This window comes from Aythya ferina (assembly GCF_964211825.1).
Source record: "Aythya ferina genome assembly, chromosome: 8".
In the NCBI taxonomy this organism is placed as follows: domain Eukaryota; kingdom Metazoa; phylum Chordata; class Aves; order Anseriformes; family Anatidae; genus Aythya; species Aythya ferina.
The window spans coordinates 22168882-22195990 of record NC_140304.1 but is presented as its reverse complement, the minus strand read 5'-3'; the positions used below and the strand labels follow the sequence as shown (position 1 = coordinate 22195990).

The 27109-nt window shown below is 40.0% G+C and overlaps 2 protein-coding genes across 2 annotated transcripts; one reads left to right on the top strand and one right to left on the bottom strand.

Annotated features, from left to right (window-relative positions):
- Positions 1-794: 794 nt before the first annotated feature.
- CFAP57 (cilia and flagella associated protein 57) lies at positions 795-22235 on the bottom strand (the record flags this gene model as incomplete). Its single annotated transcript, XM_084527719.1, has 22 exons — positions 795-1659; positions 1938-2064; positions 5927-6070; positions 6193-6327; positions 6789-6905; positions 8006-8149; positions 8542-8700; positions 9488-9661; positions 10712-10902; positions 11812-11905; positions 14042-14197; positions 14673-14834; positions 15032-15205; positions 15830-16042; positions 16512-16625; positions 17003-17168; positions 17886-18025; positions 18753-18905; positions 19734-19917; positions 20090-20373; positions 21680-21999; positions 22079-22235. The coding sequence occupies 22 exons, from the start codon at positions 22233-22235 to the stop codon at positions 1448-1450; spliced, it is 3720 nt and encodes a 1239-aa protein (XP_084383845.1). The 3' UTR covers positions 795-1447.
- Positions 22232-26984, top strand: EBNA1BP2 (EBNA1 binding protein 2). The gene is made up of 9 exons (XM_084527729.1): positions 22232-22387; positions 22475-22558; positions 23319-23485; positions 23795-23918; positions 25232-25321; positions 25499-25574; positions 25838-25928; positions 26234-26396; positions 26709-26984. Exons 1-9 carry the CDS (start codon positions 22313-22315, stop codon positions 26757-26759), a joined length of 921 nt encoding a protein of 306 aa, XP_084383855.1. The 5' UTR covers positions 22232-22312; the 3' UTR covers positions 26760-26984.
- The last annotated feature ends 125 nt before the right edge of the window (positions 26985-27109 follow it).

Here is a 27109-nt window from a genome sequence, read left to right as displayed (position 1 = left end):
TGCTAATTACATTAATTACATCCTCTTTCTGTACAGGAAGTATCAAGATGATTATATTGGGGGGGAGGGAGGAAAAAAGGGTGTTAAGCTAGCACATTAAGAGACCAATTCCATCATAACTTCTTCCTTCTGTTCCTGTAAAACTTACACTTCACACAGGTTAAAGCTACAAAATGAAAGAAGTAAGACTAAGGAAGCTTTATTCAACATTCAAGGACAAGGCACTCAGCTGAAGTCTCCTAGGTCATAGGTGCTCATGGAACCATCTGTTTTACCATGGAGTTAGCCTGGAATTGTCTAGCATCCCAAATATTAATACAGGTTACATGTTATCCAGCCTTGGCACCTTGATCTTCAGTGTAATAATATTAGTAGCATTTAGAAAGCACTTGTCACCTCTCTATACTTCAGGATAAAAAACAGAAACAATAATGTAGTGGCTGTTATAACACGATATAGCTCCCATACTCAATCAGTAGCTAAAAACTTCTGAAGCATGCACAGAATTCTTCAGTGAGGCAGGCATGTATCCATGTACTGACAACAAAGAATGAAAAATTTACTTTTTCCCTAATGATTAGAGAAATGACTCCTTGTTTATTTTCTATGCATCAGTATTTTCAAAAGTGTTTTATTAAGAATAATTTCACTGAAAAAAAAAAAAAAAAAGAACTAAAGCAGTTACAGATGTTGGAAAATAGACAAAACAAAGGTGAAATTATCTAAGTTATAGGTGAGGTATGACATAAGATTTGGACTTTATTGGAGATTTTGGAGTCTGAAACTGGGCAATGTTTTTGTCCTGCTGAAATGATTTTAACAGAGGAGACAACACATCCAAAGACATCAGGCAGAGGCTTAAAGAAGGGCTCCAGTTCAAGTGTGCTTGACCACTAGGTAAAGGTTGCCTTTACGGTGTGACTGATTTTTAGTCAGGGACTGGACACTTCCTTGGAATAAGAGACATTATTCCTGTCTAAATACAGGCAGCCCTTTGTATGGATATACAAAATACTGGAAAACAGAAGGCTGATGGTGATTTTTGTAGCACAATACAATTAGAATTCTAGTAGAAATGTTTACAGAGTTACCAGCAGTCCTGAACTAGGACACATTTTTCAAGACACATGAGGACACATTATCTTTCAAGTGTATACCTGCCCAATTATGAAGGCACAAAGATCAGTTTTGCACTAACACAAATATATTTATTTTTTATCTTGACTCCTTGGCAGAAAGACTTCAGAACATGCGTGCTTAAATGAGAGGAAAGGACAGTTTACAGGAAAGGAGGAGGGGAGTAAGACTGATGCCTTGTGTCCTCAGCAATGTGTGCTGCACAAATGCTTCTAGTGGAAGAGTATATGATCACGGAAGTCTAATCTATGCTGTTGTATTTCTTATGTTGCCAGGAGAATATAATAACATAAAGTGTCCTTGAGCCAGGTCACTGTTGCTGTGTCTTGTGGCTTCTTTCCAGATTCAGCTTAGGAAACATTCCATCCAACAGAGGCTGACCTGCAAGGCTTTGCCCCTTCTCCTTGATTTGGTCTCGTAGGTATTGAATTTCCAGCTGCTGCATTTCTATGATTTTCTCATTTTCCTTCTGTGCATTCAACCTCAGCACAGCTGGGCTGGACAGCAGTTCACTGGAGGGAGCTAGAAGATAAAAACAGAGAACAAAGAGCACAGAAACAAAGGTCTAGCTTACAATTCTTTGGAATAAGGAAGGAAAGGAATTAGCATCTTTCAGAACTGAAGAGTAAAGCCAAATAGTAAGATTTTGCAGTATTCACCAGAATATTACAATATAAGAGGTGCCATCAGGCAAGACAAGCTGCTCCAATACAAGGGCAGTAACAGAATTGCTCACTAAGGACAAAGAGGGCTTCTGGAATGAGCCCTGACAATATGGAAACACAAGAAGCACTATTCACCTGGGTCTTGAATTGCTTGCTTCTTCTTGGTTAACCTTAGTTTTGACTGGAGGTCATGTACCTGGGTATAGGCCGCCTTCAGTTCTTGCCGCAAGTCATTAATTTCCTTAATCAGACTTACATTTTCCTGCAAAAATAATGTGCTTTATAAGGAAAAGTACATGTACAGGACTATCTCAATAGCTCAGCAATATGTATCCTCATTTCCTTTGGAAGGACACTGGAGAGCGTAGAATCAGAATAAGAAGCAGAACATACTATATGCGTGTGGAGCTAGAGCAGTCAGTACTTTATGCATTTCAGACAAAAGCAACAGTACATCTGGTATAAAACGTGACAGTACTCTAATCATATTACCTCAATAAGCTAATTTTTGTTTTGCTTTTCTGACTGCAGCTTCACTTTAAGACATCATCTTCTCTGACAATTCAACAGGGAAGCTCAGGTCCTGTTCTGGGATTGATCCAATTAATCCAGAATCAATGTGAAGAAATCCCATTCCTCCCTCCAGGGTGCATTATTTTGCTTTTCACTTGCCACCATGTGCCTGTTCACTTAAATGATCCATATCTCCTTGTAGTTCTTCAAAGACTTTTTCATTAGTTATGACTGACATCACTTTCCAACACCCCTTCCACATTACTAAGAAATACATAAAGCGGATGTAGACTTGAGACACCTACTGTTAACATTTTGTAATTAGGAAAAGTTGGCCATGTATTCAACTTTTGTTCTTTTTTAATCAGTTTTCAATCTGTAAAAGTTCAGCTCTAATTTTTTAACAGCATACCACAAAGAATCTTGCTGAAGGTGTTGTGATAGTACACATGAATGCAATATGATTCTCCTGTACTCACTGTATTAACAGGTTCAAAGACCTCAGCATAAACGATATGGGCTAATACTAGTGAAGGATGATAAAATTGTTGCTCATGACTCATAAACAGGAGAATCACTAGCTAAATATTTCTTTTCTAATTCAAGAGGAGTGAAATTGTATATGTGCTTCTGTTCATTTGACAGTGAAATCACATCAACAGCTAGTATGAAAAGCATTAGTGATTTCAGTTATCTGTAATGGTTTTTCAGAGGTTTTGGAAAACAGCACCATTTCAGCTCCTGGAACTTCACTATAAACAGCAATATTTGTGAAAGATAGGTGGCCAAAAGGTACACTTTTAATAACAGTCTCATACAACAGGAAACACAGTTAAACAGCAGGTGATACAAACAAGGATTACTGATATTTCAATATTGAAAAGATATTTTCAAGTCTTGATTCTTTGTGATTAGATGGTAATTTTGGTTGATAAAGAAAACTATGTTGCCAGGAGAGACATATGGAAAGCATGTGATTTGGTTCCTTATGATATATTAGACATATTAGCATCACACAAGCGTCAATGCAGTAGAAACAGACAACTCGGGACAGGTTAGTAACAAAGTACCACACTTACAGCAGTTTTCTGTATGCAGACGCATTCAAGGAGTTCAAGTTGGCAGCAATAACTCAAGGTGCATGTATCTGGCAAGATTTTTAATAGCTCAAATGAAGACATGTATACCAACTATGCTATAGTTTCCCTTCATCTGAAAATCAATGACGCAGAGGCTGATTGTGGAACGTGTTAAGGTTTGAAGTTGTTGGGCAGGAACAGTTGGTCTTGCACTGGTTGTGTTGGACTCTAAATGCAGCATGAACTAGTGACCCAATGCAGACTGCTCTGAAAATATAGTATTTTGTAGACTCTGACTTGTTTAATTCAACTCTTTAAACACCGATGAAATTTAGCTGCTATACGTTTATGCCAGAGCTTGATCCTGAATAGGATAGCTTCAGAGAATCAATCACAGAAATTTTCTGGTGAACAGCTTTCAGGGTTATGTCATGCTATTTCTGTTAAGGTGCACTTTGGCATGAATACATTCATAAATTCACTCCAAGTGGCTGAATGCTGTTATCTATTGAAGATCGTACTTTTGTCCTATTAGCATAATGCATAGTATCCTGTACGAGGTAATCTGGGCTATGTAGAAATGTTTGGCTTGCTGGGTGCTAAAAAGACTGCTGGCTGATGCTGATAATATTCTTCTGAAGAGGCATGCTATACAGAGAGATTAGCTTTTAACTCAGTCTTTGCATTCTGACAGTAAGCTTGCACTGCAATGAAATGATCATGCAACGGATTAAAAAAAATGTTCACTGCAAAACTCATTGTCATAGGATGATGTGGAAATGTGAAAAATAGATCAGAAAAGAGATTGATCAAATGCATAGAGGATGAGGACACCAGGAACAACTGCAGATCGCGTCAGGATGCAATCTACAATCTCCTACGTCCTTACAGTGCTGACTGTCAGAGAACAGTATGACACATCATAGAAAAGATCATCCTATACATGCTTCAGTTCAAGCAGTCTTACTTCTAGATTGTTCAGTATGTCTGTTCTTACATATCCACACGACCAAAGACGTCATTACAAATACAGAGGCTGGAGGGAAAGCTAACAGTCCAACAACAAGCAACTTGTCAATTGGTAAGAATAATTAAAATTATCTTGACATTTCTAATCATCTGTTGCAGCAGTCACTAACGGAATGTACCTATGAACAGTCACTCAAAGAGGAATGCACAGCTCTGAAAATGTAAGCACAACTAAGGAATTACAGAAATACAGAGCTAGAAGGCCATCAAAATGTCATTTACTTGTTCAAAGCAAGCCCTGACAGAAGTTTGTCTAAACTAGTCTTAAAAGCCTCCTGTGATGGACTGGAAGACCATGATAATTCCTCCTGGCTGTAAAGTCTCATTAATCTACTAGACTTCAGAGAACTGCTTTTTCTTTGAAGAAACTAGGCTGGTTAGAACCTTTGATATCTTCATCTTCCAGATGTTTTATTAATTCATTTTTAATCATCATTTCACGTTAAGCTTACCGGTCCAAGACATCAAGTATTATCATTATGAGCACCATCTGTCACCCTATTCCAGAAAGGAAATTCTTCAGTTTCTTTTCTGCAGCCATCTCATTTTGTGTGAAAAGGAAGCATCTAATTCACAGAAGGAATAAAAAAAAATTAAATCAAGGCCAAAGAAGATCACTGCTGCCTGGGCCTGAAGGAACACTATGAATATATAACAAAGGACAGATGATTTAGGAGAGGACTGAGGTCTAGAGATCCTGAGGAAGGATAATAAGCTAACAATGAAGAAAGAGCTAGTGAGGGGAAAAGGAAATGCTGACTGAGCAAAGGGAGACCAGGGCAAGAAGAGACTGTACAAGTGCTGTCCTCCCAGGATGTTGGTTGTGGGCCTTTAGATCCTCTCATTCCAGATGAAAACAAATTAGGTCTTTGGCCCCAGCAGTCACAAGTTTATCCTGCCTTGTAAAGAACAAATATTCTGAGAGGTCTTGGTACAAATAGGCTTATTTATCATTTGTTTCTGAACTTCCTTGGAAAACATGGATGTGAGCAGCAGAAAGTTCTTCTGAATTCAGACCAGTAGGTATGGGGCTATGCGGCCAAAGAAAGCCAATCTTCTCTTCCTCCAAAATTACTTCCTAAACACCACCACACAGCAAGTGCAGCTTGGTACTCAGGTGCAAATTGACTATGATGGCAATTCTAAATGCCCCTCAAAATAAAATAAGTCCATCAATGGCTTAAAAAAAAAAGAAATCCGGGCAGCAGAGATCCCTATCTCCTCTAACATTGGGGAGTGGCAGACAAAGGAAAGCATCCACACACAGCATCGTTTTCTGGCTTCAGAGATCTTGCTCTTTCTGTCCAGAAGACTGTTGAGCACTAGAGCTCAATGAATATTACCCTTGAATAGAAACTCTTGAAAGCCTTAGGCATTTCTGGCAAGGAAGCAAATCAAAACTGTTTCAAAGTCCTAACAAATTATAGCAGTATGGTGACTGAAGTCTATTCTGTGCAACTGCTTCATTCTTACCTCCCTTAACATAAGGAAAAAGCTTGTTACCTGCATGATGCGCACGTAAGCAGCTTGATGGACTTCCTGATCCTTCACCACCTTCTTTTTTAAAGCTGCCAAATTCCTCTCAAGATACTCTCGTTGTCTTGTGTACTCCTTCTGCAAATCTACATCTACCTCTTCAGTCTCCACCTGAGAGGGCATAAAGTTTTGCCTCAATATGCTACCACATAATTTTGCCTCAATATACTACCACATAAATTCATCTGCAAGGAGAAGGCAAAGACAACTCACCATGTGAGAAGGTAACTCACCATGTCCAATTGCTGCACATACTTGGTGTAGAGTTCACGGATCCCATACTTCAGTTTTTTGTAATCCTGAATGAAGCCCACACAATTATGAAGATCCATTTTAAACCGTTTGATCAAAGCTTCCATATTTTGTTTCTGCAAGAATACAGTTAACATTTAATGTAGATACATTCTTATTTGGCTCATCAGAGCACTCTCTCACATGCAATCTTCTAGAAAGTCTAGCAGAACAGGTAAAAGCTCTCATATACTTTTACTTTCCTTTAGTGTTTTAAAATACTTCATTAAAATCAAAACAAACAAACAAACAAAAAAACCACAACTGATAGGGCACTGACTCAGGCTTCTGCCTCACTGCTCTGTTAAACCTGGGAAAACCAACAAACGAGAAACTTTTTTAGTATCAAATACATGTAGCTAACCTGGTTTCACATTTGGAAGTTTTCTGTCACTGTTCCCACTTAACCAGAGAATCTCCTGTTCCCTGGTCCTTGTACACAGTATCCCTGAAGGACCTCTTTGCTCAGATTAATGTTTCTGCAGTGTTTCATCCCCCCTGTTTCATTATGCAGGACCTGTGGACTGCTACCTCATACCTTCTGCCTCTCTCTGTGCATACTGTGATCAGTTGCCTTTAGTTTCTGCTGCAGTTGTGTGATGTTCAGTTTCAAATGTGTGCTCTCCTTCTGGAATCGTTCCAGTTCCCCCTCCATCTGAAAGGAAGCAGGGGGGAAATCAAGATTAAGAGAAGACATTATGAGAAAAACAACACACAACAGGAGAAACAGAGACAAGAAACACAGACTTGAGGGAGTAGATCTCTCTTCAGGTAGAATTACATACAACATGAACCAAGACGATTTTGGAACAACACTGCCCTCTGCCAGAGTACAGAGAAAACGCGCAAAAAATGCCTAGCCTATTCAATCCCATTTTGAGTTATAGTTATTTAACTGTTGTGATGCCTCTTCATTTCCTTGACTTGGACTGAAGCTGTACTGTTCCACCTGAATAAAAATGGGTGTGGTATAAATTAATAGTAAATACAGGAAAAAGCAAGTACAACGATAAGAGCCAACTGATACTGAAAGGAAACGAATGAAAAGCTGTGATGACATATGTAGAATACAGGGGAAAAAAGCACTAATGCTTCAGCATTTACTGACATGAGATGGTGACCAGAGAAGAGGCTAAGGCTTTCATCATGATAGTCTGACATGCACATAAAATGTTCATTAGTTATTTAAAAAGCTTTCATTCTGAATAAATAGACTTATGAAAACTAACAGGTCACTGATTAGCTATTGAGAAATCACAGTGAGATCCTATCATGGATAAGTCGCCTCAAAAAAATTTGCTGCAAGCTAATTATGAACACATGGAAAAATTCCATGGATTAGGTGACGAACCTAATTCCTAAATTGGGTTATGTTTGCATAAATCTGTTACTTTGTAAGAGAAGTTCACTCTCTCTTCCTCCACATCAGTAAAGGCAATGTCTTGCAAACTCTACAGGGTACATGCAGGACAACTACACAAGCATGAGATATATTTTTAAGCAAAAATTGTATTACTCAAAGTCTAGAACAAAATACTGAAAGAGGAGCTTAAGTAACTGTATTGATCATTGATAAAATGTGACACAAAAATAAATAGCAAGTATTGTGTATAGATATTTTTATTAGCTGTAAAGATACTGAATCCTTGAAAGAAGTTAAGGAACAAACAGGTCAACCTCCAAGGGACTTGCCTGGTCATCTCTGTATTCAGCCAAAGGGTTTAGCAGCAGAGGCCAAATGACAGTGTTACCCACCTCATGGATCTGCCCATTCATCATTTCAATGTCATTTTCACGTGATTCTATTTGCTTCTTACACTGCTCTATTCTGTGGTCCAGTACAAACTTGAACTTTTCCAGTTCCTGATTTTTCTTTTTCAGGTCATTTATATGCTTCTCCTGGGAGAAATGTGTAAAGAGTTATGAATCAGCCACAGTACTCTCAGACAGTGTACAAACATGGCAGAGGCCAAAACCGTAGTCATAGATCTAATGGAAAACTAGGCTTCATATACTTCACACAGACTGGGTGAGTAGGAAGGGGACAAATAATGCAGAGATAATGCGTAATCCTACACATCCCAGAATGGGGGGTGAGAAACTCAACACTTGAGCTCCCAAAAGCTTAGAATGTCAGTAAAACACTGAGGACTCAAACTAAAGACTGCAAATTCTTCAAATTAAAATTGAGCTTCCAGTCATGTGATATTAACACAATACTGTCAAAATAATTACTTGTATTAAATTAAGGGAGGGTGACTTTGATATCAGCCACTTGTCCAGTTTCTCACCTTGTCCTGGATAGTGTTAGCTCTCTCTTCAATTTCTGTCTTCAGCGCCACAATGTCCTTTTCCAGTGACTTAATTACGTCTTGCAGCTTCTGCTGTTCCAGTTTCATTTCCTCAATGTCATTGTTTCGTTCCTTGAGCTCTTTCTGTAAGCTGCTCAACTAGAGAGGCAAACAGGTAAGAGTTTAAAAATCTTCAGGAGCTGTGCTCCACTTAACTACCATACTTTCTAAGTTACTTTGAAGACAGTGTAAGATAAAGGTTATCAAATTAAGACAGTACAGGATTTAGATATCACTTCAAGAAGAGCATTTAATGTGCTGGTGTCTAAAAAACATCAGAACTTAAAGCAATACCATGATAAAAGACTGCGGGAAGGTAGAGAACCTCTATGCCTCCAAAATAGATACTGAATAAACTTAAAGAAAAAATGCCCATCGAACATCCTTAGGCAAATGTAATGCCCAGCTAGTAACAGAGCTAAAAGGTTTTATGCCTCCTTAAAAACTCAAGGAGTAAGAACAATAAAAAATGATGATGTGTACAAAACACAAAGTGTATTGCATTAAATGAAGCAGTAGAAGTATTTTTCTAATGTAGTAGTACATTGGATCTTGGAAAAATGAAAAGGTTCATTTCTTTCCCACTATAGGATGGATAATATTATTATTTATGATTTCAAACTACATAAGATACAAAAAGTGTACTAAAAATAACACACACACACATCTGTCTATAACTGTATCAACAACACAATCAGAACACTTCTTTTTCACAAATATCCTGAAATATTCAAACTGATATAAAAAGGGACGAATATTCTCATATGAAATGCCAAATATTTACAGACTAAATATTATTAGGCCTTAACATGCCATTAATCATATTCAATACTTGGTTATAGGTCTCCATGTTACAGGTGTGATCCTATCACAGAATAAGAGATACCCTTTTATTCATGACTCCTATTTCTCCCTTCAGTTGCAGATTTGATTCTTTCTCTTCTACAAGTCGCTTCTCATACTTGATTTTGATATCTAGAATTTCTTGGTCTTCATCTTCTTCAATCTGTTTCCTAATTTCTTCATGTGCTTGAAGCTGCTGCCTTATATCCTCCTCTGCCTGCAGTTAGGAGAAGTAAATATTAGAGAACACAAAAGTAAGAGATCGATAAAGACGATAATTCTTTATCTGTAATGGTCCTTCTCCTGGGAGGGCCTATATTTAGTGGATTCTTCAACAACAATATAATTTAAGCTAACAATTTCTTAAGGGATTAAAATCACTTAAAAAACTTAAGACAGATACAAAAAAAATCTTAACTGAAAGCATCCAAGTCTTAAGAACACTACAATATTAAAAAAAATAATTATCTGAAATCTAGCTCAAATCAGCAAAATTGTCCAGGCAGAAGCAAATGCAAACATGAGAAACACTTCAAAAAATCTTTTTAAGTTGCTGTTTCTGATGCATTAATAACCAACAAACATTAATTAATAACATTAATAACCAATAAACACTCAGTTTTCCATTGGTCTCTTTATCATCCCTTCTCATGTTCTTTCCTCTCATTCTTTCCATATTGTTGTTGCAACATAGGGCTGCAGTCGGTGATGTTGATGGAATTTATTGGTACTAGATGTATGAGCATTGGTTATCTGGCTACCCTATCTGGCCAAGTCTTTGACCTCAATGTGCAGGATTTTTTTAAGTACTCAGGGTATTCCCCAAATTATGGGGACAGGAACCCCAGGGACTTAGTGTCAGTGGTGATTTCAGCAAATAGGAATTGATCTGTCACAGAATTCACCATTTTAGATATGCTATCTCTTCATTAGAACAAGGTGATTGAATCTTTCTCCAACTGCCGCTAAGTGTATTATCTAACACACATTAAATAGGAATTCTTAGATATAGGAGAAAGAGGCAAATAGAATGCCCAAGGATATTCTCCTTCACAGGTTACTTCCTGAATGTATGAAGCCCAGAAAAAGCTGGTAACTCAGCTGGGGTTTTCCTCATTACTATTCTACTTGTCGACATATTTCCCCAAGGTTACAGGCAGATTAGGATTTGCATGAAGGGAGACAACTTTCCTTCCTCTAGGGAACATTTCATCACAGTTTGAAATAAACATAGTCAATAATTCAAGCTGTCAATCAAGTTTCCTACCTCTTCCAACAGAACAGTTTTCTCATTAAGTTTTTCCTCATAATATACTGTTAGCTCCTCCACAGTCCTGCTTTTGCTTTCCTCCAAATTGTGCAGTTGTTTCTCATATTCCTCCTGCATCCTCTGGGATTTTACTTGCAGCTCCTGGTATTTCTCATTTTCCATTAAGAGTTTCTGATTACTTTCAGATTCTGGTAACAGGAAACATATGGAACTGATAAAACTAATAGAAAAGAGAGGTGTATCCTATCCTTTTGCAGTTATCAATGTCTTATTTTCTACTGTCTTTTTGGCACCTGGTTGCAATAAGTTATACTAGAAGCACCTCATCACTTTCTTCATCAGCTATACAGGGGTTTTAGGCTCTGTGGCCATACAAAATTCTACATCAGAAAACCATCTCTTGGGTTTCCTGCTCTTCCTTTTACTTATCGCTTCACTAATAATGCCCATTACAAAGCTGTCATTCACCCTTCTCAGTTTTGTTTCTGAATATTCCATTGTATCCCTGCTCACTGCAACAGAAAAAAAAAAAAAAAAAAAAAAGTTCTGTTCCAGCTTGAACAAGTCCAAAACCTGCACTGAAATCTCCTAGTTTGCCATAACAATAAATGAATAATAGCCACTCTAAGCATTTTCTTGAGAATGTCAACAATGACAGAACTGTAAAAGTACAACTGCTACAGAGGATGAGTAAGCAATGGCCTCTCTTATGGGTGGACTTGATTTTTTGTACTAATTTGCAGTATTTCTGCTTTATCTTAAGAATCTGGGGTTCAGGTATTTCCATGTTGTGCACCCTGTACATTAATTAGCCTGCTTGCTGAACTGTATGGTATCACTATTATTGTACAATGAGCTATAGTATAAATAAGGAAATTACTAATCTCAGGAACAGAACATAAAAGATACAGTGCCCACATGCACATTCTCTTGCTTGTGCATGCTGTTAAGACAAATATTTGGTTTGCGATAACTGTATGACATACATGCATTTTTTCCTTGTGCTTTGCACTCTAGTAATCTCTTCCCATCATGTTAGTTGCTAGCAATCTAATGCAATTCCTTCACATTCTAGTTATAAATATTTAACATCTAACCTAGGTCTTGCATCTCCTTGGCCTGTTTATTCATCAGCTCAGACAGTTGAGACTGGTATTGCAGCTCCTGTTTTTCTTTTTCTGCCTGCAAAATCTGGTAAAGAATAAGAAAAATAAATTTTAATTCAAAATTAGGCAAAGCAGTGTCCTAATTCTTTGAGTTCTTGCCCATGATGGGGAACACATACACAACGGATTTATGTTTGAAATCTCTCACCAAAAAAGGCAGATAACAGGCATTACAAAAATGAGTTTTCCCAGAGATTAATTCACTACAACAAATTACAAAACTAAGGAAGCTAAAGGAAAGTAGCAAATGAACTTCATACAATACAAGGCATTGTATAACCCTAATTTAACAAGAAAAGTTTGTAAGCCACAAAAACCTCCACTTCTTTGAGTGTGTCTGTTTGAGGAGAATTTGCAATTCTGCAAATTGCTGTCAAGATAACAAAATTCAAGCTACTTCCTTTCTCTCTTGGAGCAACTTTGCGATCCTAAAACACTGACATTCAAACTGAGGCTTGAACACCATTTTCTTGGAATGTTCCACTACCACTACAAATGACTTAATCTAAAAAAGCACTAAGAATTGGAAAAAGAAGATGGGTGAGAAATTTCCCAGAAAATTTGGAGAGAACTGTCATGCATACAACTTATGAGACCTTCTTCTCATAACTACTGTATGGGTCTTGCATAAACAGAAATACTCTCTTTGCCTACTTGTTACAAAAACTAGAAAGGCTAGCCCCAAACCTGCCTAAATCTGTCATTCCGTTTAATCTTAACACATACTGATACTTATACAGGAAGTACAACTTCCCTGCCTAGAACTTTTATTCACTTTCAAAGACATTTGCTTGCAAGCTTATAATCACCAAGCCATAAAAAGTTTCAGTGTAGCTGAGATTAGTAAAACTCTATAGCCAAGCACTACCTACGAAAAGACCTGAAGAACAGCAGAATAAAACTGGCACAGGTAAAACACAGGTAGAGGAATCTATAAGAAGCGAAAAGGTTTTCTTCTGAAAGGTCAAGCTGTACAAAAGTGAGAAAAAACAGAAAGGTTAAAACTCTGGTTAGTTAAATAATTAAATAAATAAATAATAGTAAAAAAAAAAAACAAACACACAAAAACCACCAAAACCCACCAGAAACACCAAAGAGCCTAAGGATCAACCTGAAAACATTAAAACGAATAATTAAATTTCTCAAAAAAAAAAAAAAAAAACCAGAAGTAGAAACCTGTCAGACTATCTGCAGAACCAAAAGATGAGAAAGATATAAAAGGAGCACTTGAAAATGAAAAGACCATAAAAATAATAGAATTAATTAGTAACTTAGCAAGCTTTCACTCTGGAATCCTTTTTTATGTGGAGTCAAAATACTGTTTGAAATGGCTATATAAAACTCAACAAAATAAGTGCTGACAAATCATCAGGACAGGATATTATTCATTAAAAATATTGAAAAGAACATACGGATGACAGCATTGAATAGTGATATACGGTGGACAATCTCTCACTTCAAGCCATCTGACAGTGAAATTGCTATTGCATCACTTGCATTCTAACTTTAAAAAGGGTCCAGAAATACCCCAAAATAATACAAATGCAATAAATCATAAAGCTGGTGTGTACACCAGACAGATGGACAGAATAGAATTAGTGGACACAGATAAATAAGACACTGGGAATAATTCTTATGGCTTTTGCCTTTCAGGAACATGACCACAGAGAAATCAGTAAGTACGTGAACAGGAGAAATCCAGGGAATATATTTTACTCCTGTTTTCAAAAAGCATACAAGACACATCACTGAGTATTCTTAAAAATGCTAAGCAGCCAAAGCATAAAGAAGAAGGCATTAAGAAGAACAATTTTTGGATCCTGCAGCAGGTGCAACTTGCACTTGATGGAGGTTTTAAAGCACAGTCCCATTTCTACTCAAGGGTGATATAGCTTACTGGTCCCTGGTCTTTGGCAGCACTTACTGCAGAAACTGCTGAAACTGTTTTCTCCCAGGCTACCTGGGAGATCTCTTGCTTCCCCTCAGTACCTATAAGATACGTTCATGCTTTACAGATATCAAGAACATCTTTATTGGAAAGGAATATTTCACTTTTCAGATGCCTTATGGCATTCATACATATTTAATGCAAGTTTGAATTTAACATAAAAAGGGAAAGGGAAAGATTTCTTGGTATTTGGCACTGCATTATAAATCATACCTGGTGTTTCGTTTTAAGGGAGCCTATTTCCTTAGTGAAAATGTCTTTTAATTCCTTCATTTTTTCATTATAGTTCATGTCCTTGAGACGTAACTGGTAATCATTTTCTGTCTGTAGCTCTTTCACACGAATCTGCAGGTCTAGCATTGCTTGACTCTGTTAGGACATGGATGAGAAAATATTTCTTTTAATAGAGAGATTATTTACCACTAGCAACAACTTATTAAGGATGTTTTATCTATATGCACATATTTATGAAAAAGACAGCCTTTGCAGAGAATTTTCAGCAAGACAGACCAAGAAGTTCCAGAAGTAAAATTCCTTTCTTATTTTACAAGATGGTTTATAAAACGCAGTTCCTGACTTTTTCACCACATTAAAACTGCTCACAAGTGATTGGGTGAAGTATTAGAGAAAAGCCTAAACTTTTATCTGCATTTGCTGCAAATACAACACTGTTTGCATATTAACAAGCAGCTGCAGCTACTTGCTGTAGCCTCTTCTTATGAAGAAAGTCATGAAAACCCTCCTAAACAAATAGGCATTGCTAGTCACAAAAATCTTGAATACGTAATTCATAAGCTGTAGACCAGGAATTCTATGGTTCATACGCACAGGTTGCTCCTCCTACCTTCTCTTCTATATCTGATCTCATGATCAGCACTTCCTCAGCATATTCCACTTCCTTTTCCCGTTTCAGGACCCCACCTTCCTTGTCATACACCTTCCAGATCAATATAGAGCCATCCTCTGAGGCAGTCAGCAGAAATTGGTCATCGTTCGTTACAGACATCTTAGAAGAAAGAGAAAGTAAAATAGTCGAGACTTTTATTTCTAAAGACAGGACTTCTGTGAATGCTCTAATCTCCATTATCCACATGCAGGCTCAGACTTCGTTTTAACATATTACGCTATGAAATGGGAAGGACAACCAATGCTAAATGAGACGTGCAACTGGCACAGTAGGGAAAAGAATGTATTCCATGTTACCTTTGTAACAGCACCTGCATGGGCCTGATACTCATTGAAATCCCTGCGCAAAGGCAAGGGGTACTTCATAGCTCGAATTGTCCCCAGAGATGTACCAACAAATACCATGTTCTTGGAATGAGAAACAGCTACTGCAGTATAGTCAACATCAAAAGCAGGCACTTCATGCTGGATCTAAAAAAGAATAACAAAAAACAAAACAACCAAAACACACAGAAAAACACCACGTTACATAAAGTTCCCCCAAATTATTTGATTACTTATTACATGAGCAATTGTCATATCACTGCCTGCAGCAAATTAAGCAGTTTAAAGAATCTACATGCCTATAGAAAAACAAACAAACATTAACAGTAATTAGTATTAAGCTTTATGCACATGTGCACTCTTAAAATTTTAAGCCAAGTTCCATAAATCAATCTCTTCTGAAAAATGTAATGTTTACCATGTACAATTTAATATTGTTCTGGATTTAAAATATATATATATGCATGTAGCCTACAGAGGTAGATCCAATACCCTGATATTTCAGCAAAACAGTCAATACCATATTGCAAAGTTAGTACATTAGTGGGGTTAGAAGATTTCTGGGTAAATCCAAGTAAGGTTATAAAGATGCAAAACTACAACAGAATCTCAGGTTTCATGATAAAGGACATAAGAACACAAGAAAAGTGTCACTAAATACTGCAGCTATCAAAAAATCACTGATTTCTACTTACCAAACAGATAAGAAAACCTAAGCAGTAAACCCTCCCCAGAGAACTTAGTTAACATCCAGAGCACATGTTAGCTCACCGAAGACTCTGAAATTTCTTTGAGAGTGTGGTCTGATCCAACAGCAAAGATGATTTTGGCATCAGAAGAAAGAGAAATGCTGCTGTAGATGCAGGACCTGAGCACACACTCCGTCTCCCTTTTACCTGTCAATAAATTCCACTCATACACAGCACCGTGTGTGTCACAGGAGACAAATTTTGCATCATCTGCACTCCATTTTACTGCACGTATCTGGCAAAAGCAAAACACACCAAGGACCCCAATGTGCAAATTATACAGTAGAGAGTCATTTTACTGGTAAAACCACGACAACTTTGGAACCACATTTCTAAGTTTTACTTACGTAGCTTAGGTACATTTCAGATAATTCCATTTCAGCATTCAAAAAGAATCAATACAAATTACCTCATGGCCACACTAACAGAAAAAGCTAATTTCTGTAATAAGCAGTACATTTTATTTTTATAATTTACTGTTGGGATATTTCCCCTAGTTCAGCTATCTGCAAATCATTCTCATTTAACTTAAGGACTGACTCTCTAGATGTATGTAGTGAACACATACACTAAGTAGCGAAATTGACTTTTGTATTCCTTGTTCTAATTTTTGTGTCACAGGTTGTACTTCACCTTTTCAAAATGCATCTTATGAACTAGTCCACGCTTTAATGAGTTGTACTGTTCAGGATTTGTTTACTGACCTTCCCACTGTGTCCTTTTAGATTATTAGTATTCTCAAAGGTGATGCTGGAATAAATCTGAATCACATTTCCATTAGCTGCAGCAAAAAGATGGCCTCCATTACTGAATGAGCACTACAAAAAGAATATAGCCAACCGTTACTGTAGATGCAGTGGATATAAAAATTCATGCATTGAATTCCAATGACATCATGTAACATCTGAATGCTACGTAAGGAGTATAATCAGCCTCTTACCACTTTCTTAGTTGGTGCTTTCCCCTGTAAAATCCAATCCTCTAACATTTCTGAAATGACCCCTTCAGTGGTTCCCAAGCCCACAGTTACACATGGTTCCCGAGGCTCCTTTTCCAGTAGTCAGAAACCTTTTCTCTCTGCTTTGATATCCTAACTCCTACTAGGATCTAACAGACAGGACGCTATCTTCTGTCATTTTTTTTCACCCCTCTGCTCCCTGTAACTCCCCAGTTTCATTCTTGCATCATTCCTTACCTCCTCGCACCTTCTCACAGCAAACTCCTTGAAAACATGCATGTCCTCATATAGTATACTTAGAAATCGTAGTTTGTCAGAAAAACCAACCAAACAGAAAAGGCCAGTGGGGTGAAGTGATACTGCGTGTGCCTCCTCCTGAAATTCCTTATACAGCTCCAAAGTGCTGAAAGACAAAACCACCATGTAGTATGGAACAGTACAAAATCCCTTTGCACACCTGACAAGACAACATCTGGCCCAGCAGATGCAACTGCAGGTACAATCTGACTTTGCCTTATCCTTGAGGAAATCTGTAAGTATATGGTTAAGTAATGATCACAGATATTACAGGAACAAGGGCAAATATGAACTTTCTGGTTCACAGAAAAGGTGGGGAAAGTGCAGCAGCAAATCCTTTCTTACTGTAATACAACAAAGAAGGTAGGTGAAGCTCTGTTTGAGAACCTGCACAAATGTGTCCTCTAAGATTTGTTTTCCTTCCCCTCACCCCCACTGAACCTTAAAAGTTGGATTCATTTTGCTTCAGAACTACAGCCATGAAGCAGGAGATGGGACAACAATATCTTAAGTTTATTGTCTGTAGTCTTAAGGACAACTGATCTCAAGCTGAATGAAACGTTCCTCAAGATTCTTTTTCCAAAACACATGAGAAGTTAAACGCAAATTTGGCTTAATAGAAAAGGCTATGGATTCTATCGACACTGTCTTTATAGGCACTGCATATATACATTGACCAAATCATGTCAGTAAGGCCATTTGTATCCCACACCACACAAGAATTTTAGTAGAACACTGTCATTCATATGAGATTGTGCTGTCACCTGCCCAGTACAAAATACAAAAAAGCAGGAGATAGTAACAAACAAAAGCAACTCTTTACTTTGTCTTGTAATTCCAGATGCGAACAGATCTGTCCAGGGAACAAGTAGCAACAATGGGTCTCCGAATACAGATGTCCAGACCCGTGATCGATGCAGAATGTAATGGAAAATGCAGATATGCAAAATGACTTGATTGCTCCTGAGAACAAATGAGAACATTCAAAAAATATCAAGTATTTCACTGCAGGCAGTAAGTCAGGTAAGAAATCTATCATAGCTCTTTGTGTACAGCTGATTTGAGGAAGCCACTTAACCCTGTCACTGCACCAGTCTGAACATAGCCCTAGAAACACAGAAGAGTTAGGATCAGCTTCAACTTTGTAATTAATAATCAAGAGAAGTTATGCAGGGAAGATGCAGGCACCATAGTTCTCATGCACTACAGAGAGCACAACATAATTGTAGGTACTGAGAGAAGTACAAGTTAGATAAATAAATAGAACTGGACCACCAAGAACACAGTTAAGACGTTATGGTCAGCCAGATATTTAGAAGTATTCAAGTGCTGAATGATAACCAAATTAATCAGGATGTTAGCTGTTACATGCTGGAAATGCAGCAACAGTAACTTTTTAGGCTACATGTAGAAAAAGGTCCCATAACTACAAAACCCTTTCATGTAAATATTTTTTTGTATTGCTGTACACAGGTTAGGTATTTAGCCCCATACAAGTTGAAATGCTGCTGAAATAGAGCCCTTAGAGAAGCGTGCAGAGCATTTCATATCATGAGGTTTAAGGGTTCAGACTCTAGCTAACAGATTGCATGAGAACACATCACAGAAAGTGACACTGAATAGCCTGTGCCATTACTATACAGCCCTTACTGGGCATGCTGGTTGTGGAATGTGGAAAGGTTGCACTCACCTTCAGAAGATCTGTGGAGGGCATAGTAAATATGTAAAGCTGATTTTTATTTGTATGAACAACCATTGTTTCCTCAGAGGGGCTGAAGCATATACATGTAATATCCTGGCCATGTGACTGCTTTGGCACAGTGGTGAACAGGTCTTGAGGAACCTGCACAAGAAAAGTACCCTATGGGATATTCCACATTCCAGTAGGCATATGTGCACACATACACACATGCTTCTGCTGCAATGCTACCCTAATAAGTACATACATACTTATACACAATGTAAGACCAGGAGTTCTCTCAGTAAGAGAACTTGGATAGTAAACAGAACACAAGTTCGGCCAGGCAGGGAAGAGTGTTCAAGATAACATAACTGTACCTACAACAATGAAGCTGAAAAAAGCATCAAATGACATTTCAGCAGGAATCTTAAAGGTTTGACCAGATCACCAGAGTTAAATGTTCTTATCCTGGGACCACAGGAAGTCAGTGCAAACTGCTTCTTATAGAATGGTTAGAAATCTTACTAGCTTACTTAAAAGTGCATTGTCTCAATCTATACTGAATATCTGAAGGGAAAAAAAAAAAAAAAGCTTTGCCTTGGGGGAAAAAAGCAGCTGCCCCCCCACCCCCCCCCCCCAAAAAAAAAAAAGCAGAAAAAAGGCAAAAAAAAGTTTTCAGAACTGATGGAGACTATTTCTTAGCTCCCAAGTCTCCATAAATACAAGTTTCTTAAAGGTCTCCCGACCTTTAGCAACCTGAAAGCATACTGAACATGTAGAACATGCAGAGCCGCCTTGCAAAAGGCTGTCACTGACTTTCAGCATGACCTCTGGCAAATCCCTTTTCTACATCACCAGGACACTTAGCCAATGCTTGTAATGTGTTTTAAAGATGCATTTAAAATTATTAATAACTGACTCAGAAGCAATCCTCCCACCTTTCAAAGTGGATCTCTGCTGCATAATTGTTTAGTAAAGCAATCCCCCTACCCAGATTTCTTGACTCTCCTTGTAGACTTCCTTTTCCTCAGTTTTCTCAAACAGAAGAACAACTCCTGGGCTACATGAACATGCAAAGCCTTTAGAATAGGCTGCAACTGCAGATATTTGAGGCACAGGATCCTGTTGTGAACCATTATCTTCAGAAGCCAGTTCACAAGAGACTTCAGAATATCTGCAAGAAGTAAATGCATAAAGACTTAAGTATAGAAAAGACAAAACAAAAATGTTTCTCAACAGCAACAAAAATATAACACATTCATAAACAGGACAAGAAGAAAGTGAATGGCCTGCAACTAATCTTCATGCACAAGTATGAACCTACCAGTAATTCTGCAAAGATTTACCTCTCATATTCTTTTGTTGTTGTGCTACCTTCTTTTTTGGGTGGTTTTCTGTACTCTACACTTGTCTGCCAGCACAGCTCTCCATTTTCAAACAACATAAGCTTGCCTGTGTCAGTACCACATACAACTTCTTCCTCAGACAGCCAGGCATGGCACAAGTAGTTTTGTGGCTTTCCCTTTTGTAAATTCATCTGCTTCAAAGTTCCCTCACTGTATTTAAAAACTTTAAAAAAGCCATTTCCAGTGATACAAATACGTGCATTGTCTTGAGGACTAAAGCTTACCTATGGAACAAAGGAGAGAGAAATTACTTCACATAGCTTTGTTCACTTTCAGAACTTACAAGAAAAAAAAAAAAAAGTCAAGTTCTAGAAAGGTTCTAGATGCAGGAAATAAAATGAGGGGAAAAGGCTTACAGAAACATATAGGAATACAGAAGAGAGTAAAAAAATCCTAACTATGTAATTTAGTTTTCCCCCTTTCAGAACTGTGTATATCAATTTTACACCATGTTACAGATCCTATGATTCTATTAAGCTAAGAAGCCATCTGAATCACAATGTAATATGGAAGTTGTCTTTTCCCATCAGAATCACACAACAAAGGCAAAAATACATCTTTACTACAGATTAGCAAGTTTTTCAGATAGCCAGCTACCTGAAAAGTGAGATCATCCATTCTTAAGGGTGAGGAAGAACTTAAGGGAGAGGCAAACCTTATTCATGCATTTTAGTTTGTAGAATTAGGTATGTATGGATGAAAACAGTGGAATAACCACCTCAGTACCCAGGAAGGACAGCAGGGGTAGTTAGACCTGTTTTTCATTCTTAATGGGACCTTAGACAGAGGTCATCTTCACACTTCTCTCTTCAGGAGCTGAGCTCTTGAAGCCAGTCACCCCACCACTGCTTGCAGCTGTACCCCAGAAAAAAATAGCAGCTAGGGTCCAATCAACCCACATAATGAAAGCCTCTTACCTCCCTGCAAGAAAGATACTCAAACAGGGCAACCTAAGCAGGATGCAGGAACTGTTTGAGTGGCATCGTCCTGCTCCCAGCTGCTCTTTCTGAGATACTCCTCTGAACTGGACATAGAATAGACTGCAGGAAGAAAAAGGTGCCCAACCACACCGAGAGCTCCCAAGATGTGTGTTAAGCCTACTTAGTGCAGCCACTGTATTTCATGAGTGTTTCTGTGGTTACACAATGGACACGTTGCACCTGCATTGGCCAACTATGCTGGCCACACACCACAGGTCTCCTGTGAAGTAAGGACATGACAATGTCCTTAAGTCAAAGCAAAATCTCATTTAGCTGCGTGCTGCTGCTGAGAGGGGCCAATATGAGATCCCAAGAAAGGTGACAGAAACTGTGTAGAGTCTGCAGAGCCCCCTCCTCTCTCCCTTGCCCTGCACAGATGCCACAGGAAAACATCGGCTGCACTTGTCCCTTGGGCCGGGCTCTTTTCGGGCACTGCCGTTCCCGAGCAGCACGGTGTAAGGGCCACATTCTCTCAGCTGCCGGGTTGCCCATCGGCAGCCTCCCTCGGCAGCTGGCTGTCACGGCGCTGTCCCGCCCCCGGTGCCGTTACCTGGCAGCTGCCGCCCGGGGCCTGCAGGCTCACGGTCGCCAGCAGCCGCCGCTTGTCCCACAGCCAGTAGGCCAGCAGCACCTCGGGGGGGCCGGTGGCGGCCGCCAGGCCCCGGCAGTCGGGGGAGAAGGCGAGGGACACGGGCGCCTCCCGCGCCGGGAGCTCGGCGACCGCCAGCGCCCTCCTCCTCCGCGGCGGCTGCCCCGCCGGCAGCTCGTACACCGTCAGCACCGGCTCCTCCGCCGCCGTCTCGGACACGGCCAGGAACCGCCGGTCGGGGCTGACGGCCAGCGCCTGCACGCCCCGGCTCTTCTCGCGGCCTGCGGGGAGGAGAGCGGTCAGCAAGGCGGGGCGGGCACCGGCACCGGCACCGGGCACGGGGAGCGGGGCCGGGGCCACCTGGGAAGAAGGCCTGCCGCCTGTGCTCGGTGTGCAGCCGGGCGCAGCCCGTGCCGGCGGCGTGCAGCACCTCCCGCTCGCCCACGAAGCAGACGCCGCCGCCCACCCGCGGCCGGCAGCCGAAGACGGCGACCGGCTCCGCCACCGCGGCCGCCATGACGCCGTCGGCCCGGCAACCGCGGCCCCGGCGGAAGGGGCGGTGGCGAGCGCGTGCCCGCGGGCGGCGCTGAGAAGATGGCGCCGCTGGGGGAGCTGAGCGAGGGCTTCTCGGATTCCGGCTCGGAGGATTCCTCCCTCTCGGACTCGGAGGTGAGCCCGGAGCCGGCCCCGCGGGGCGGCCTGGCCCCGGCCCCGCTCCTGACGCTGCTCCTGACCCTGTTCCCGTTCTCTCCGCAGCTCCAGGAGGCCTTCGCCAAGGGCGCGCTGAAGCCGGGGCTCAACGTGGTGCTGGAGGCGCGGCCGAAGAAGCCCAACGATGTGGTGAGCGTGTTGGCCGGAAAGCCGGTCAAAGAAGCTTTCAGGCTGGATTTGGGGTTTTAGAAATCGGGCGTGCTGTAATTGCGGTGCCAGACACCCAGGGGATCTCCCCACCATGTGTGCGTGCCGAACTGGCCAGGCTACGGGGGTTATTTACTATCAAAATCGATTTAAAAAAGAAAGATAACTAACATATCCACACTATTTCCTGAAACCCGTTAAAGTATCTAAGTATCCCTGACGCATGATCATTTGTTTCTGCTGGTGGTGGCCTTTGGGGCTCTCCTGATGTTTGCTGATAGGTAACTCGGGCACGCGTGCTGAGCTCAGTCACTGACACATCCCAGCACGCGTCCACACCATGGGCTCCTCACCTCGTTTTTTCAGACACATCCTTTAAGGCTGGGTCCTCCTTTACACTTAAATTTCTAAGCTTCTATTTAAGCGTGGTAAAGGTTTGGCCTACCTGTTCATAAGACATCTCAAATTTGGCCCTATAATTCTATCAGGGAGAGAACCATACATTCTGCTCTGCTGACTTGGTATCAAGTGGGGCTGGGGTCATGCTGGAGCCAGAGCCCTCTGGGGTGGGGTAGGAGCCAGGGAAGGAGATGTGGGTGGTCTGCATTGCTCTGGTAAATTGGGGGATGACCAAACTGCTACTGAGGAGCAGTCCATTTTGTGACATGGATATTCATTTGTGGTGAGCTTGAATTGTAGTTTTTGGTGTCTCGTTGCTCAGAGCTGTGTTTCCTTTTCACAGGAAGGTTTGAAGCAGTGCCTGGCAGAATTCAGGCAGCAGCTAGCTTGGGTGGAAAGGCTGGACGTGACTTTGGGTCAGGTTACAAACGTTGTGGAATCCGTCTCAGAGAATACTACTGACAAAGATGCTGTGGACCCTGAGAATGATTTTCAGAGAGAGATGAGCTTGTAAGTATAAAAAAGATAAATTTCTTTTAGGGTCAGCATGCTTATACATGATACGCACTTCATACAGTGTAAAAAACTGTAGCTGGAAACTAGGTAAATGTCTGTGCGGAAGCTGTCAGCATTAATATTGTACTAGAACCTAAATTGCTTTTAGGAGCACTGAATGCTGTAGGGTATGAATGTTGATATAATTCTAGATTATTTTTTGTTAGATCCCAGTATCAGCTAGCTTATGTGATGAGAGCTTAGATCAGCACTCTGCGATGCTTGGTACCCTCTGACAGAGCTGCTGTTGTGCTGTCTCCCTAGCTACCGCCAGGCTCAGGCAGCAGTCCTGGAAGCCCTCCCTAGGCTGCGGAAGCTCAAAGTTCCTACTAGAAGGCCAGATGATTACTTTGCAGAGATGGCCAAATCAGACCAACAGATGCAGAAGGTATGTGCAGTGAAAAATAGCTTTCTTTTCTGTGCTATGTGTGGGTTTTAGCCTACTTTATGTATTAACTGTGTGGTTTGTCGATAGTTAACCTTCACTTCTTTGACAAAGATCTGTGACAATGTTCAAGTCTGGTATTTTTTTTTGTGGTATGAAATGTCTTCCTGCTTAGGTATTTCTGTGCAATGTAGGGGTTTCTATAACAGGCTGGAATGTAGAGTAGAAGAGTGTGATTTATATTCTGTCCTGAATGTAATTAGTATTAAAAATGGAGATTTCTTCTCCATATATGTAACAGCAGTCGTGAAGTTGGCTGTGTTTGTGCTGTCTGTTCTAAAACTTGCGGTGAACAGGGGCATTAATGTGATCCTTTTTCCAAATTTGTGTCACCCTTCGTTTATACTCGGCATATTTGGTCTCTGATTTTAAACTGTGTGGTATTGAATTAAACTGTCATGGATAGTCAGATGTGTGTTGGAAATGATAGTTTCATAAAGTTGCTTGTTGATTGTGGTCTTTGTTCAAAATGGAGCCCTAATTCTTGGAAGAATCTACATAGTATAAGTGAAACATGAGCTGGAGTTCATATGTGGTCATTGTTCTGATGCTGATAGGATCTTCTTAGAGAAGATAATCATTAATAGTTTGTGCTGAGGTTTAACTCAACTCTACACATTAGGGTTACTTTCTTTTGCTGGCTGCTGTTTGAAGAACAGAGGCTTTTATCTCCTACTGCAGTCACAGCCTCAGAAGATCTGTGTTGGAATCTTTGTAATCCCTTGTAAAAGAAATTCCTTAGAGAGATGTTTGTGTACAAGGAATGAATAGAAAATCAGTTTTCTGTTGCATGAAAGGATTTTTGACTCTTCTATAGAGCTTTTTTTTTTTTTTTTTAAATAATGGCAAGAAAGAAACTATCAAGTCTTCTATATGCACCCAAGTATATTGACAGTATGTGACAAGATACCCTTGTTTAGCTATTCCAGTAGAGCCCATTTGTATAAGCATTTGTTTTGTCTGTGTGAATTTTGTCTTCTGAATAAGGTTTTGGCTACATATCAGGATTTTTTTTGTAGTAACTCCCAGCCTTGAATTGAAAGTAAGTTATGTCTTATAATCAGTGCATATACCAGAGAAAAATAATACTGTATCAAAGAGGTAGCCAGTGAGTAACTTTGGAGATAAATTACAAACTGTCTGACTGAGAGGGATTTTGGCATTCAGTGATGTTCACATGATTATTGATTTCAGGACTGCACAGCATTACTTTTGCATTACTGATCAGTTTTGTTTGTTTATTTATTTTCCCCCAGATTCGTCAGAAGCTTAAGAGCAAACAGGAAGCAATGGAGAAGTCTGAAAAAGCAAAACAGCTCCGTGCAATGAGAAAATATGGAAAGAAGGTGAGGAGGAGCTTAGAAAGTGAGATCCCAGGAGGCAGGCTAAAACATATGGAATTTGTCTAGTCTTTTGTATACTTTGACAGGAGACAAAGCAAAACATGGGATACCTTTAAAAAAAATAAAAGTATGGGGCACTAGAAGAAACAATACTAACATTCTGTCTTCTAACATTCTCAGGTACAAATAGAAATTCTCCAGAGGAGGCAAAAGGAGAAGAAAAATATGCTGAATGCAGTCAAGAAATACCAGAAAGGTACAGTTAACTTGTCTAAGGGAGTAAATGTGTAATGGAAATAGTGTAAATGCATGAGGAATGTATGGTACTGTGATGTGTGGTGTCAACATCTACTGCTGGGCAGTTAGCTTGAAAGGCTGCTACTGCATGGAATCGTATGCCTGTGGCAGTGAAAATCCTTCCAAGTAGCTGGTCTTCAGTGAGGGTGACTTGTTGCTATTGCTTGGACTGAAAACTCATCCTCTGTAATGGTAGCTGAGCATTTGCCTTTGCTCTTGCAGGTCTCTCTGACAAGCTGGATTTTCTAGATGAAGAGCAGACTTCGTCTAAGGGGAATAAAAAAGGTGGTGCAAATCAACGGACAAAGAAAGGGTGAGATTACAAAAGAAAGATATTTAACGTCAGAATCTTTTTTTTTTTTTTTTTTTCATTTTGTGAGACAAGAAAGCTGTTTGAATTAATATTGGTGAAAAATATGTCCAAGTGTCTTTCTGTCCTTAGAGATAACTGTGGCCCAATAGAGTGGAGGCTGAAAGGTGCTAATTTCTGCCTCTTCAATAAGAGAGGAAAGGTTTACAATGGCTGATAGGAGTCCCTCAGCAGATACATGTACTTCCTTCTCAGGTACTTCCTAAGGCAAGGTTTCTAAGCAGCGATGTTGCTGGATTGTTTTTCAGACCAAATGCCAAAAGACGATACAAAAACCAGAAGTTTGGTTTTGGTGGGAAGAAAAAGGGCTCAAAGTGGAACACAAAGGACAGCTTTAACGATGTATCCAGCTTCAAGTCAAAAGTCGCTCACAATAAAGGCCCAGGAAAAGGAGGAAAAAAAGCCCTCAATGTAAGTACAATGTTGTGTGCAAATGATCCTTTTTTGTTAGGAAGCCAGCTGTTGCCTTGGAGGGAGACCTGAGATCAGTGCCTCCAGCATCTGGAAGTTCAGTTGCAGACAGGACTGATGGTGGTGGTTTGGTGTCTGAGCAGGGAAATAAGTGGGGAATTAGCATGTATTGTTTGTTGCTGCCTGTGTCCCCAAACCTTCTTCACCCAAGGTACTGCCACACGATTTCTCTTTAGTATCTTCCCCACGCTATAGAGCTAGAATGGAGTTAAGATGTCAAAATAAAAATCTGAATTTATCCTCTTTTTGCAGAAGAGACCTGGCAAGAGAGCACGGCAGAAAATGAAGAGCCGAGCACGCTAAGAGGATTGTGCTCCGCAGTGGGGCTCTTTTGTCTCTGTGTGTTGGAAGGTGGTTCTGCTGTCTCCAGGCAGCTAACTATGGAGCAAGCTGGATGCTTCCAAGTGGCAAGAAAAAAGTCAGTGGAAACTAGTGCCTTATCACTAATTTCTTAGTGTCTGTTCTGCTGAATGATTGCTTGCTACCTAAACCTTTGGTGTGTGAACGCATTAAATAGTTTACACCGAACTCCTATGTCTAATTCATATTTAGTTGTTGTGAATGGCAGCTGAAATCTGCTGTGTTCCCCTCATTCTGACAGCTTTTTCAACAGCTGCTGTTGATACGTACTTTGTGAACTTGAATTCTGGGTC